Raw genomic sequence first — 11,792 nt, 5'->3', positions numbered from 1 at the left:
GCTGGGCTTCCCCCCGCGGGCGCCCCGGGGCGCTGCCCGCTCCAGGCCTCCCTGCTCTGCGCTCCTTGGTCCTCACGGTCTGAAACCAGAAAGGGACAGGGCGGTGTCACCGGACTCTGGTTGTGCCCGGGCCATGGGGGGCAAGAGCGTCCGTGTTCGTGAGAGGCAGGGAGAAGGGAAATTAGGAGCTTTGTCCTGGACGCGGGGGGGGGGGGGCCGGACGGGGCTGTAGGGAGCTGTCGGAGTCCAGCTCGGGCAGGGGGTCTCAGGAGAGGAACCGAGGCGAGGAGTCTGCGAGAGACGGCGAAAGGCGGCGGAGAATCAACACAGACACAGAGTGAAGGTGCCGAATCCCCATCTCTACTTGTGAAGTTGATCATACATACTTTTCATTTTGGCAGGCTCACAGTACTTTGTGGTTACAAAACAGGAATCATTATTCAAAGAAACAAAATATTACGTAGCTACAATTAGATAAGAAGAATGTATCCTGGCTTATGCATAAGCAAGCATTTTTATTTTCAGTTTGCGTTTTGCTTTGAGCTGTTTCTGTTAGTTAGCTTTTAATAATAGTTAGAAATGTCCAGACTACTGGCCTATACCTTGACTATTCTTTCTTGACTTATTGACTAGAACAGCACCACGGTTATGGCAAGTGGTTAACTTGAAAAGAGAGGCTACTAATTTTAATCAAACAAGAGTAAGAGCATCAAACCATTGTGCACAGGAACAAGAACAAGTTGCCCAGTACCAAGCACTAATCTGTCTTCTTAACATGAATTCTTCTTCTCTAGATTTTAATTTAATTTCTCAAAAACTTCCTTGACTGTTTTTCCTACAGGGGGTTTCTCATTAAACATTAACGATTTACAGTTCCACAGCTGAATCATTTAGAGCAAACAGATTCATTCTTTAGAAGTAGTTGCATTAATTGGGAAAGTCACGTTTTTTCCTTCATACTTAATGGTCGCAACTATACTTATTAAAGGAACACAAAAACAAACCAGGCCATTCCCAGAAACATACTGCGCTCCTCCAGAGGATGGACACCTTGCACCATCCACCTCAGTAGGGCCTTGCCATTGCCCGAGTCAGGGGAGGGGTGCAGCAGGGAGTGGTGGCGGGACTTGTGGGTATTGGAAAGGGCCTGAGCCCTGCACCTCCAAATGCTGACCGCAGGCCTAAGTCACCGCAGCTTAGCACTCCTTAAAGGTGCCAGGGCTGAAAAGCTCAGTGGGTTCCTGCTCCCTGGCCTAAAGGCAGGCCATAGGACCAAAGGAGAGGTGACTGCCAGGCGCAGGCGGGGCACAGGACCTCACAGAGTCAGCAGGGGACAGGCTGTCTGCTCCCAGGACTGTCCAAGGACCTCTCTGTGGGCCTGTCTGCCCACCACCCTGCTTGTCACCAGCAAGCATTCTGCCTCAGCTCCCTGCGGAGCGGCCTCTGTGTCTCATCTGGGTAGGAAACACAGACCCAGGCAGCTGTGCGACCTGCCCCTTGTCCTCACTGAGCTGCTGTGGCACAGTGCGTTCCTAACTATTTCTAGAACCTTCTTGTTTCTTCCTAAAAATAAGTCACAGAAGAGAAAGAGCAGAGGGCATGGTGATGTGGTCCTGCTCTCTGCTAAGTCTGGGCTGGAGTTGGCTGGACGCAGCGCCGCCTGGGCAGCCTCTGAGGAGAGGTGGAGAATGTCCCACAGGCCTAGTGTGACCCAGGAGAGTGGTCTGTGGGCTGGAGAGGTGAGGAAAGAGGGACACTGCATTTTAAAGAAGACATGGGGCCACAGCTTAGGGAAGACCTGGCTCCTGTAAGGGACATGGCAGAACTGGCAACAGGGCAACCGCTCTCCTGCCAGGACAGGCTGCCTATGAGAACCTAAAGCAAAGCCTGAATCTGCACCAAACCACACTGCCCGTCTGCGGGCAGACGACGCCCCGCCCAAGGCCCGGGTCCGAGCTGGGCCCAACGCGAATTACAAGACTGAGTCCCCCTGCCCCCCCCAGCACACAGGTGGACTTCTGTCCCCACCTGCCTCCCCCCAGGCCATGGGGGGCTATCTGGCTCTTGGGAGTCAGTGCTTTTCACCTCAGCTGCCTGGGGCCAGCATGCTGTACTGAATTAGAGAGTGGGTAGGGGGGTATGTGACAAAGTCACCAACTGCTGGACACTCTGAAAGTGGCCCACAAGCAGCCAGGCTCTCTGGAGCATCCTCCTGACTTTGAGACCTCCGCTAGCACCAGATGCACTGGAATGCATGAAGCACCCCTGGGCAATGCCTGGGGCGAGACTGGCCAAACCTGGGGACACACTTAGGAACAGCTCTCCCATTTGGGATAAAAGGTCTCTCCCAAGGAGCATGGATGGGCATTCCAGGACACTGAAAGGGAGCCTGGAGGACGCTGCTCACACCGCTGCCCCTGTGACCCCCATCTAGGCATCCTCCCTGGAAACACGCCATCCACTCACAGTCACAGCAAACTGAGGGAGGATAGGGCGGTGGTGGGAGTGCAGTGTGGGCTCCAGAGTCCAGTCCTGGGCTCAGCACACAGCTGTGTGCAGGGCCTCATCCCCCTGGAGCCCCTCACAAGGCGGGGACAAGGGCTCCAGGACAGATCCTGGCAGATCTGAGACCTCAGGTCAGGAAGATTATTTTAGGGATGAGTTGAGCATTGAGTTCGTTTTAAAACCAAGAACTGATTGAAAATATAGGCAAACACTTCTTCATAATTACTGACAGGAAGGAAAAACGTTTCCTGGTTTACATTATTCTTTTTCTTTCTTTCTTTTCTTTTTACATTTTCTAAAATTTCTTTAAAGACCACAAACAAATGCTTTGGGGAAAAGAAATTTGTTAAAAACGTGCTTTTTAAGGATGCGACTTCAACTTTCCTCCCTGAGGTCTGCGGTGTGGCGGGGTACCTCCCACCCACCCAGTAGGGCAGCAGGCAAGGGTGGGCTGTTGGCAGAGCCCATGGAGGCTGCTGGCTGAGTGAGGGGAGGCAGCAGGGTTGGGGCTCGAGCCTGAGGGACGAAGAAGGGGGCTGGAGAGGTAAGTACGGTGTTCTGGGATCCTGGCTGCCTGACGGAGAGTCTGGCCGGTCTCCCTGGGCAGGTGAGGCGGGAGACAAGGTTAGAGCCGGTGCCAGAGCCCATTGGCTGGGATGTACACTTCCCGTCCTGGGACAGGTCCTGAGGGTCTCAGAAGGCACCCACCGGGCTGTGCTTAGAGCCCAGGTGCGCTCCGAAGGGACACAGGACTGCGCAGGAGGCAGGCAGCGGCTAGCTGCCTGGCCAACAGACCGTGTCCAGGCAAGGTCCAGGAGGGTGGGTCTCTTCCGGCGGCAACAGCAGGAGCATCCCTTTCGCCCCGAGTGGTGTGCAGGAGAAGGCGACAGGGGCAGACGCTCGGCGATCCCGGTTTTTCTGAGAAAGCGCTGTCCCGACATTCCAGGACGCGCCTTCGCGGAGAGGAACGCGCCGCGCAGCTTTCCCCACGACTCCTCCAGCCTCCCTCCTTTCACGGTGGCCACCAGGTGTCGCTGGCCAGACGGTACCGGCCTCGTTCAAGGCGCGCCTGCGGAGTGGGTCCCTGGCTCGATGCAGGGGACACACCCCACGCTCACAGCTCCAGCTGGCCGCCGCGCGCGGGGCGGACCGGGGCCAGAGGGGCCCCGGAGGACGCACGGCCGGCCGGCTCGGGGGCAGAGGGGTGCTCCGTGGTCCCGGAGGCCCAAGTTCCAGCGAGCGGAACGCGCACCGTTGAGACGGAAGCGCGGCCAGCAGGCCCCGCCCCACGCCGCAGGCACTTCCGAAGGCTGGCTCCCAAGCCCAGCCTGGGGACCGCGGCTGCTCGCCCGGCGCTGTCCGAGGTGCTAGGGGATGCGGCGGTGGGGCACAGACGGGGCAAGCAAGGGGACCTAGAGGCCATAAGGGCTTGCGGGAAGTGGGGGGGCGTCAAGGCCTTTGTGCTTGTAGGTGGGAAGAAAAAGGGAATCCAACTCTGGGTTGAGGCTGTGGTCCAGGAGAGAGGGGGTGCTGGCCGGGACTGGGGTGGGAACGTGAGCGTCCAGCGATGAACCCAGTCTAGGCACAGTCGGACCAGCTGCAGGAGCGGAGTACTTAGAAAGGAACCGCGGGGCAAAGACGGGTCAGACAAGAGCCACTCAGGTGTCTGCCAGCATAGACACGCTCCCAAGTGAGGAAACCTTGGTACAGGTCCACAGCTAAACACAAGGCTACCTACCAGATGAAGGAAGTATCCCGTGAGGGGCACCTGGTCAACACCAGGATCTGGCCTCCTCTATCCCCTTGAAGGGCAGGGTTGCTAACTGCTTTGCGACTGAAGTCCCAACTTACCCAAGGGCTCTCAAAACACTGAAAACCCGACTTCATCATATTACTAACCAGGAAACAGGTTCAGAGAAATTAATCTCATTTTACACAGATAAGAGTAGAGCTGTCCTTTAAGTTCCACAGTTGATTTTCTTATCCATTGCACCATACAGGTATGTTTATGTAAAAACCAAACCCTTGTGTCCAACAGCAGTCTCCAAACCCAGGATTGACCCTTTTTGCCACAGCCACGTGCAGCCTGGGTAGATTCAGCTTGACTACAGCCATCTTGAGTCTACCCCCACAATTGCCCCAGAGTAACCCTAATTGGTTTTTCCTGCACAGTTCCCCAGCAAACTGTGATAGACAAGCCACAGAATCATACTGTTAGCACTGGGCTGGTACAGTTGGGGACAAACGCCTAGGCTTCCTGGAGGAAAGGAGAAGCCGCCCCTTAAGTGACTTAATGCTCCATCAGAGGTGTTTTGTTCCAGACCAAACTCTCCAGAGCAACTCACAAGGAACCAGTGCAAGCTGCTGACCACGGAGTCTAGGTGACCTGGAGTGAACTCTGCTCGTTGTAATACTGAATTCTCTGCCCAGAGGCATCGCCAGCTGGGTTTTTTTTTTTTTTTTTTTAAGGCTATGCTGTGACCTCAAACTGAGCATTCCCAGCAGTGTGCCCACCTCTACAAGTGATGAGTCTCCTAGGGGAATATGCCCATTTCCCCAATAAAAGCCCATTGCTTTGTTTTGGGGGGACACACTGCTATGAGAATTATCTCCAGTGTTCTCCTGACTTCAAGTAATATGCCTCTCTACTCTTCCTCCTGGTGGTGCTTAGTGGTTTTGCACTCACCAACTAGCAAACAATGCACAAGGTTAGACCCCGACTCCAGGGATGTACCCAACTCTTCCATATTAAGATAAACCAGGTACAATTCAGCCAGGATGAGGTTACTTTGGTCCTGATTCATATATATGTCCCTTTCTGATCCAAATTTTGAGAATGCAATTGATCTTATCACAACTTTGCCTTTGTCAGTAAGTTCCACAATAAAACCCAGCGTGACCCTGGATATATCTGCCTCTTGTCTCACGGCACCTGGGGCAGATCCTCATACTCTAAAACCAAGTGGTTCCATCTAGGATTCATCAGCTCACAGCCCTCCCTCACCTTGCCTGCAATCCCTGGAAACTGCCTCACAAAATCCTTTCTGGCAGCTCCAGGACCTGATGGCTCAAGTGTCCCTCTAGGGCCCCTTTCTCTGGGACCAAATGCAGACGCTGTGTTCACAGAAATGGTCACTTCTGGAGTTTGGAAACAGCCACTGCAGGAGCCCTTCACAGGCTGGCCCAGACAAGATACCTCCTGCAAGGCAGGAATAACTGAGGGGAGATGGTGCCCAGGTTCCTCTGGGGCACAGGAGATAAGTGCCCCAATCAAGTGAATGCTGATGGGGATGGGCAAGGGTAAGTAGAACGGTCCTGAGGAGCCATGCCTGACCCCTACCACTGAATTTCCTGGAAACATTGGGTGGAGATCAGGTGGAACATCTGGGAATCTGCTGACTGCCAGGGATTGGAGGAAAAAGGGTACCACGGGAGATGCAAATTCCACTTCAGCTCATCTTGGTGGTCCTGCCCAGCAAGGGACAACGGTGACTTTGCCTCAGCAAAGGTTTAGACCCAGCACAGAAGAGCTGCCCTGCCAGCCACTAGCACCCACAGCTAGTTCTGGGGCACCTGGCCCTGCCCCACAAGGTGCCTGAAGGCCACTTCCAGGAGGCATAGGACCTTCCCTAGACGCTGCTGGGCTCCATTCCTGCCAGTGGAGCCCGTCCTTGGTGACGAGGCTGCTGGGCTGCCTGCAGAGTCTCGCGCTGCCCCCGTATCCCTGAGGGGCGGGGGAGGCAGGCAACAGCCTAACCTCTAGCTCTCACCTCTAAATTGGCTCTCAGTTGGCATGGGGACACAGGGTGGGGGCAAACAGCACTTGGTGGCCACAGGTGCCTTCCTCAAGGGGCTGCAGAGGGCTGTGTGACCCATCAGGAGACTTGAGATTGGTCACTGCTTGTGACATGCAGGAAGCCATGCGTCACCTCATAACTTCCGTGTCCCCTGGGAAACAGGCTGGCCAAGGGCTGATGACAGCCACAAAGCACACCACCAGTGCAGCAGGGTAGTGCCTCCCAGGCACCACGGGGACCTGCCAGCAGGAACCCTGGGCAAGCCCAGCAGTGGGGAGGGCCAGGGAGGTCACACTTGGGCACTGCAGTCTTGGGAGGAGTCTGCTGTCCCTCAGCTGCTCTGGAGGGAACAGCTGGGCAGGAAAGGTGCCCGGAACCCTGGCTGCTTGGAGCCTGCCCTCTCCACCGGGCTCTGCCCTTCCCTCCACAGGACTCTCTGGGAAGATCTTCAGAGGACAAAAGCCTGACCCCTCTGCACACCTGTCCAGCCCCGACAACTCAAGGTCCCCACCTTCTCAGAGCAGGAGCAGCATGGGAGGCCAGGTAGGGAGAACACAGGTCGGGGAGGTCCTCTCATGGAAGCCTGCTGACCTTGCAAGCCCTAAATGGAAGAGCAAGGAGGAGACAACGAACAGGTCTGAGGGCTGTGCGGGGAGAACCTGCCATGAGCAGACCCAGCTGCTGCAGACCCTGTGCCCAGGGTCGACAGGAAGCCTGGGCCAGGCCACAGGCTGCTGGAGGAATGCAGGAGCCTGGAAGGGAGCCCCCCGTCCGCCCCGCCTGCTCCAGGTGCTGCCACTGGTCTCCATCCGGTGCTGGGCAGGTCTGACGGCTCCATGGCAAGGCTCTGGAAGGGTCAGGTCGGCTCCTGGCCTCAGGCCCTCCCCCTGTGGTGGCCCTCAGGTCGGGAAGCAGCCCACCTCGCCCAGCAGAAGCCAGCTCCTGTTTCCACACACAGGATTTATTGCAGGCCAGGCTGTGGCTACTCGCGGTAGTGCACCCTCTGGTGCTGGATGAGCTGCGAGCTCTGGCCGAAGGCCTTGCCGCAGGCACCACACGCGAAAGGCTTCTCGCCGGTGTGGGTCCGTAGGTGCCTGAAGAAGTGCGAGCGGCCGCGGAAGGCCTTGCCGCAGTCGGCGCACTCGTAGGGCTTCTCGCCCGTGTGGATGCGCTGGTGCTCAATGAGCACGGAGCTCCAGATGAAGGCCTTGCCACACTGGCTGCAGGCGTAGGGCCTCTCGCCCGTGTGCAGCCGCTGGTGGCGCACCAGGTTGGAGCTCTGGCTGAAGGCCTGGCCACACTCGCGGCACTTGTAGGGCTTCTCGCCGTTGTGGATGCGCAAGTGCTGCGTAAAGTGTGAGCTGTGGCTGAAGGCGCGGCCGCACTGGCCACACTCGTAGGGCTTCTCCCCGGTGTGGATGCGGTGGTGCTGGATGAAGCCCGACCAGCCACGGAAGCGCTTGCCGCACTCGTGGCAGGCATAGGGCTTCTCACCTGTGTGGATGCGCTGGTGCTTCAGCAGCAGCGAGTTGTACTTGAAGCTCTTGCCACAGGCTTCGCAGCGGTGCGGCTTGGTGCCGCGTGCACTGGCCTGTGGTGGACTGGGACCCAAGCTGCACCCCAGCTCTGGAGCCTGTTCAGGGCTGCCCTCGGTCTCTGAAGCTCCCTGCGACAGGAGTGCCAGGCACCAGGCACTCCTCCTCAGGGTGCAGGGCATGGGCCCTGGAGGCTGGTCTGCTGGCCGCTCCAGGCTGGACTCCTGCCCAAAGCTCTCCCCACACTTGGGCCTGTGGGGAAAGTTCCTCAGGAGGCCCCTCAGTGCCCCTCCCTCTGGGTCCACCCTGTCTTCAGAAACATGCTGGTGGGGAGATGATGGAGCCTGCCCAGGCTCTGCCTCTGAGTCTGAAAGGAGAGACGGCAGACAGATGGTACCCAGCTCCAGCCCCACTGCGGCATTCTAGGGACTGGGACCAAGTAAGAGCAGAACCTGGGGGGGGCAAGCCTGACTTGGGACTGGTGAGGTGGAAGGAGGCCCCGAACAGTGGCCAAGGTGTTCTGCCCCAAACAGCTGAGATAAAACATAAGGTGGGGGGCAGCTGGGCTCTGTCAGATGGTGACCTGAGCATGTGTACGGGGCCTTGGCTGTCTACGAGGACACAGTGGTTAACAAGACCTGCATGTCTACTCTGAGCTGGGAGGAGGTGGCCCGAGGGTTGACATTAAGGACTGGCAAGGATCTGGAACTTTGATCCTTTGGGCTCAAGTACTGAGGGACAAGGAACAAGCCTCTCTTGAAGCCTGCCATGCCAGACGGGTAAGATCCAATGAGCTCAGACCTGCTCAGAGAGCTCCATGGGGTGGCGGTGGCCTCAGTGACAACTGTACTGTAGCCCAACTCCCTGGAAGCAGCTGCCCAACCTCAGACAGCAGCCGCCAGCCACAGCAGTGGGAATACCCAGAGCCTGGTGCTCAGGAGCTCCAGGGCAATGGGAAACGTGCTCACTGTGCCGGGGTAGGGTGGGCAGTGGTCCTCACTCACCAAGCCAGGTGTCTCTGCCGATCTCCACTTCCTCTAGGTCTTGGAGATCCAGTTCTGATGGCTGGGAGAGCACCTCAGGGTTGGAGCTGGGAGAGCCTAGGGGTTGGGGGCTATGGCTCAGGCCCCACCCTCCAGAGTGCTGCCTCCCCTGGAATCAGCCCCACTTGCCCAGGCCACCTACAGGATGCCATGTGCTCCTGGGCCAAGCCCTTAACACACAGCACCACCTCCTCCACTGCCACGTATACACCTCCCCAGCACCTCTAGAAGAGCAGGGCAGCCTGACTCCGTGCCACTGCCAGGAGCCTCCCCAGCCAGGAGCCTCCCCAGCCAGGAGTACCCTTTCTCCTCCTCCCCAGCTTGATCAAGAGCTGCCCTAGGAAGCCCTCCTGAGAACCTGGCTTTGGGACTTACCCTCCCTTGCTCTGTAAGCAGACAAAAGCTGGGCAGTCTCTGGCCTGGCCTCCTTCCCATGCCCCCATCAGAAGGCCCCACTGCCCCTATATTGATACAACACAGACCCTGAGGAGCTGTGTCAGACCCTCAGCACCCCAAAACTGGCCATGGCTCCTGACCTATGTCTATGTAGGAACACAGAGGTCCTGGGAGAAGAACAACTATGTCCTACACCTGCTTCCTAGCCTGCTCTAAGAGGCTGGGACCAGCCAGGAGGTGGTCTCAGCTTCGGACACAGGATCTCAGCCTGCTGCCCACAGGGACAGCTGAGCACCCTGCTTAATGAGCCCCCTGCATCCTTCATTTCCTCTGAGGAGGAAGGAGCCAGCTCCTCTTGCAAGGACACCAAGTGCCCAGTATGAGCCCAGCCAGAGAGTCTCCAGGAGTGACTGGGTATGGGGTGGGCTCTGACGATCACTGGGACTCAGGGCTCCTGGGTGGGCTTCCTCTGGCTCATCTCAGACTCTGACTTGGAAGCTGGAAGGATTGGCTCTAAGAAGTTCTGGCTCGAATTCTAACTGGCAGGGGAACCCTGGGCAGGTTCTGGAAACACTGGGGTCTGTCAGGGATCTGTGGGCCTTGGAGCACTCCTGAGAAACCAGATGGCAAAGGGGCTCAGCTCTGGGCTCTGAGACGCAGGCCCTGGGGCACAGGCCAGGGGCCCTTGAAGGTCCAGAAACCACCGGAGAGGAGAAAGAGATGGTGGTAGGGGTGGCCCCACAAGGCTCGGCACAGAATGAGGCTGAGGTCCTTCCAGACATTCCACCTAGTTCACAGGAACCACTGCAAGGTGCTCCAAAGAAGTACTTTCCCAGCAATCTCCTGGGGATGGGCAGGGGCAAAAGGTCCTGCCGTCAGGCAGCAGACACAGAGCTCACGACTCCCATTTTGGCCTGTGCTGCACCATGTGATTTCCTGGCTATTGGTGTCCTCTCTGTCCTTATCTGTGAGTGTGCATGTGAAAGGCTGTGGCTGGGCTTTGAAAAGCTCATCCTAGACCTGGTACAGCAGTCATGCTCCACAAGCCTCAGCGTCACTATGCCAGTAGACAGACTAACAAGAACAGCCAAGACTGAGAACCTTGGGCACCAGGAAGGCTGTTTTCCTGGACCTTTCACCAGCTTCTAAACATAGGTGCAGGCTGCCAGGACATACCTTACGAGGGACCTTGTCTTTGCTGTCAATGGCTCAGGCTCTTAGGAGCACTGAGCCTGGCTATGCAACACAGAGAGGAAGCCTCAGGACACCATGACCCAAGAGCCAGGTGTGCCAGGGGCACAGTGCACCCTGCCTGCTCCTTACTTGTGACCAGTAAAGACACACCAAGGCCAATGGCTCCATCCCTGCAGGTCCCAAAGCAGCCTAGCAACAACTCTGGGCTCTCTTCTCCTGCTTGGGAACACAGCTTCAGACAGGGCTGGGGGTGCTGGCTCACTCCTGCTCACACCAGACCCAGATTCTGAGGCTATTCTTTCTACACCAGGGAAGAAATGGTCCCAGGGGCTTTTTCCTAGGAAGCCAGACATGGGTTTGGTCTCCTCCCACGGCTGAGTCCTGACCTAGCGCTGCCTCTCAGGCCCCTGCCTCCAAGAAGCTGCACAACTGTCTGCTGCTGCCTCTCAGCCAGCTGGGTTACTGGGTCAGATGGGGGCTCCATAGTGTGGAGGTAGGGCAGAGGGAACACAGTGGGCCAGATGAGTACCGTGTGGATGACTGCGGAGGTGAAGCTGTGCTGTGTGGTGCCGGGCTCCAGGTGTCTCTGATGATGACAGACTGATGGGAGATGGGACAGGAAGAACTTCCTCAACAGCTCCTAGAGCCGCCATCTTCCAGAGACTTCCTGAAGGTGTGTGCACCTGGGACCTGAAGAAAATGAAAATCAAGGCAGATGAGGGTGGTGGAGAAGTCTGTGGGGAGAGGGGACAACACACCAGGTCCTAAGCAGCCCCATATGACACAGTGTTCCTCATTCAGGAACACAAGGATGCCAAGAGGTAAGGGCAAGTGGAGAGGTGCCCAGCTTGTGGTAGGAGGCGATTCAAGGACCTGGGATGTTTTGTTCAATGTGAAATCCTATTAGGACGTCACCTGGACAGCACCAGCAGACCTGCAGGGACTGACCCCAAGTTCTTCAGCAAAGGATCCTGAATGTCCTTCCAACCCGAGGCTTCACCCACCATAAGAGCATGCTGACACTTCCAGGGGAACCTCCTGTACCATATCCGGGGGCTCCTGGCCCTGGTGGGGTGAAAAGCTGAACATGCCTGCTGGGGCACGGAGGTGCTAGATTAGATCCCAGGAAGCTCTTCCTCCCGCCCTGCAGAGTCGGAGGCCGCAGGGGGCAACCCCCAAGTCCGGCCTGCCCGCCACACCCCGAGACTCATCTGGGGCCAAACACTGTTCCTTAACTTGGTTTGCACGAACGGCTCGCGTCCAGCGTGAGAGCGTTTTTCTTCCACACTGCGGCGCGGGAGGTCTGCAGCAACGCGCCTTCT

General features: G+C 57.3%; 1 protein-coding gene across 5 annotated transcripts; it reads right to left on the bottom strand.

The window, feature by feature from the left end:
• Positions 1 to 4,415: 4,415 nt before the first annotated feature.
• Gli4 (GLI family zinc finger 4) lies at positions 4,416 to 11,786 on the bottom strand. 5 transcript variants are annotated; one of them, XM_048802251.1, is made up of 5 exons: positions 11,386 to 11,786; positions 11,000 to 11,160; positions 8,842 to 8,937; positions 7,790 to 8,204; positions 4,416 to 7,537 (listed from the first exon to the last, which is right to left on the bottom strand). In XM_048802251.1, exons 1-5 carry the CDS (start codon positions 11,475 to 11,477, stop codon positions 7,285 to 7,287), a joined length of 1,017 nt encoding a protein of 338 aa, XP_048658208.1. In that variant the 5' UTR covers positions 11,478 to 11,786; the 3' UTR covers positions 4,416 to 7,284. The 5 variants fall into 5 exon arrangements, with proteins under 5 accessions (XP_048658208.1, XP_015342042.1, XP_015342043.1 ...); XM_015486556.1 differs by having other exon boundaries at positions 4,416 to 8,204; XM_015486557.1 differs by having other exon boundaries at positions 4,416 to 8,204; positions 11,419 to 11,786.
• Between the last annotated feature and the right edge of the window lie 6 nt (positions 11,787 to 11,792).

This window comes from Marmota marmota, unplaced genomic scaffold, assembly GCF_001458135.2.
Source record: "Marmota marmota marmota unplaced genomic scaffold, marMar, whole genome shotgun sequence".
In the NCBI taxonomy this organism is placed as follows: Eukaryota; Metazoa; Chordata; class Mammalia; order Rodentia; family Sciuridae; genus Marmota; species Marmota marmota.
The sequence above is the reverse complement of the archived record's forward strand: the minus strand, read 5'-3'. Positions and strand labels throughout refer to the sequence as shown.

Bases quoted from the DNA above. Each gene is read 5' to 3' on its own strand.
- Gli4 (XM_015486556.1), bottom strand. From the start codon at position 11,477: ATGGTGGGTGAAGCCTCGGGTTGGAAGGACATTCAGGATCCTTTGCTG. The intron at 8,938-10,999 runs GTACTCATCTGG...CCCAACCCCTAG, and splicing joins CCTCCGCAGTCATCCACACG to GCTCTCCCAGCTCCAACCCT. The intron at 8,205-8,841 runs GTGAGTGAGGAC...CTCTCCTTTCAG, and splicing joins CGGCAGAGACACCTGGCTTG to ACTCAGAGGCAGAGCCTGGG.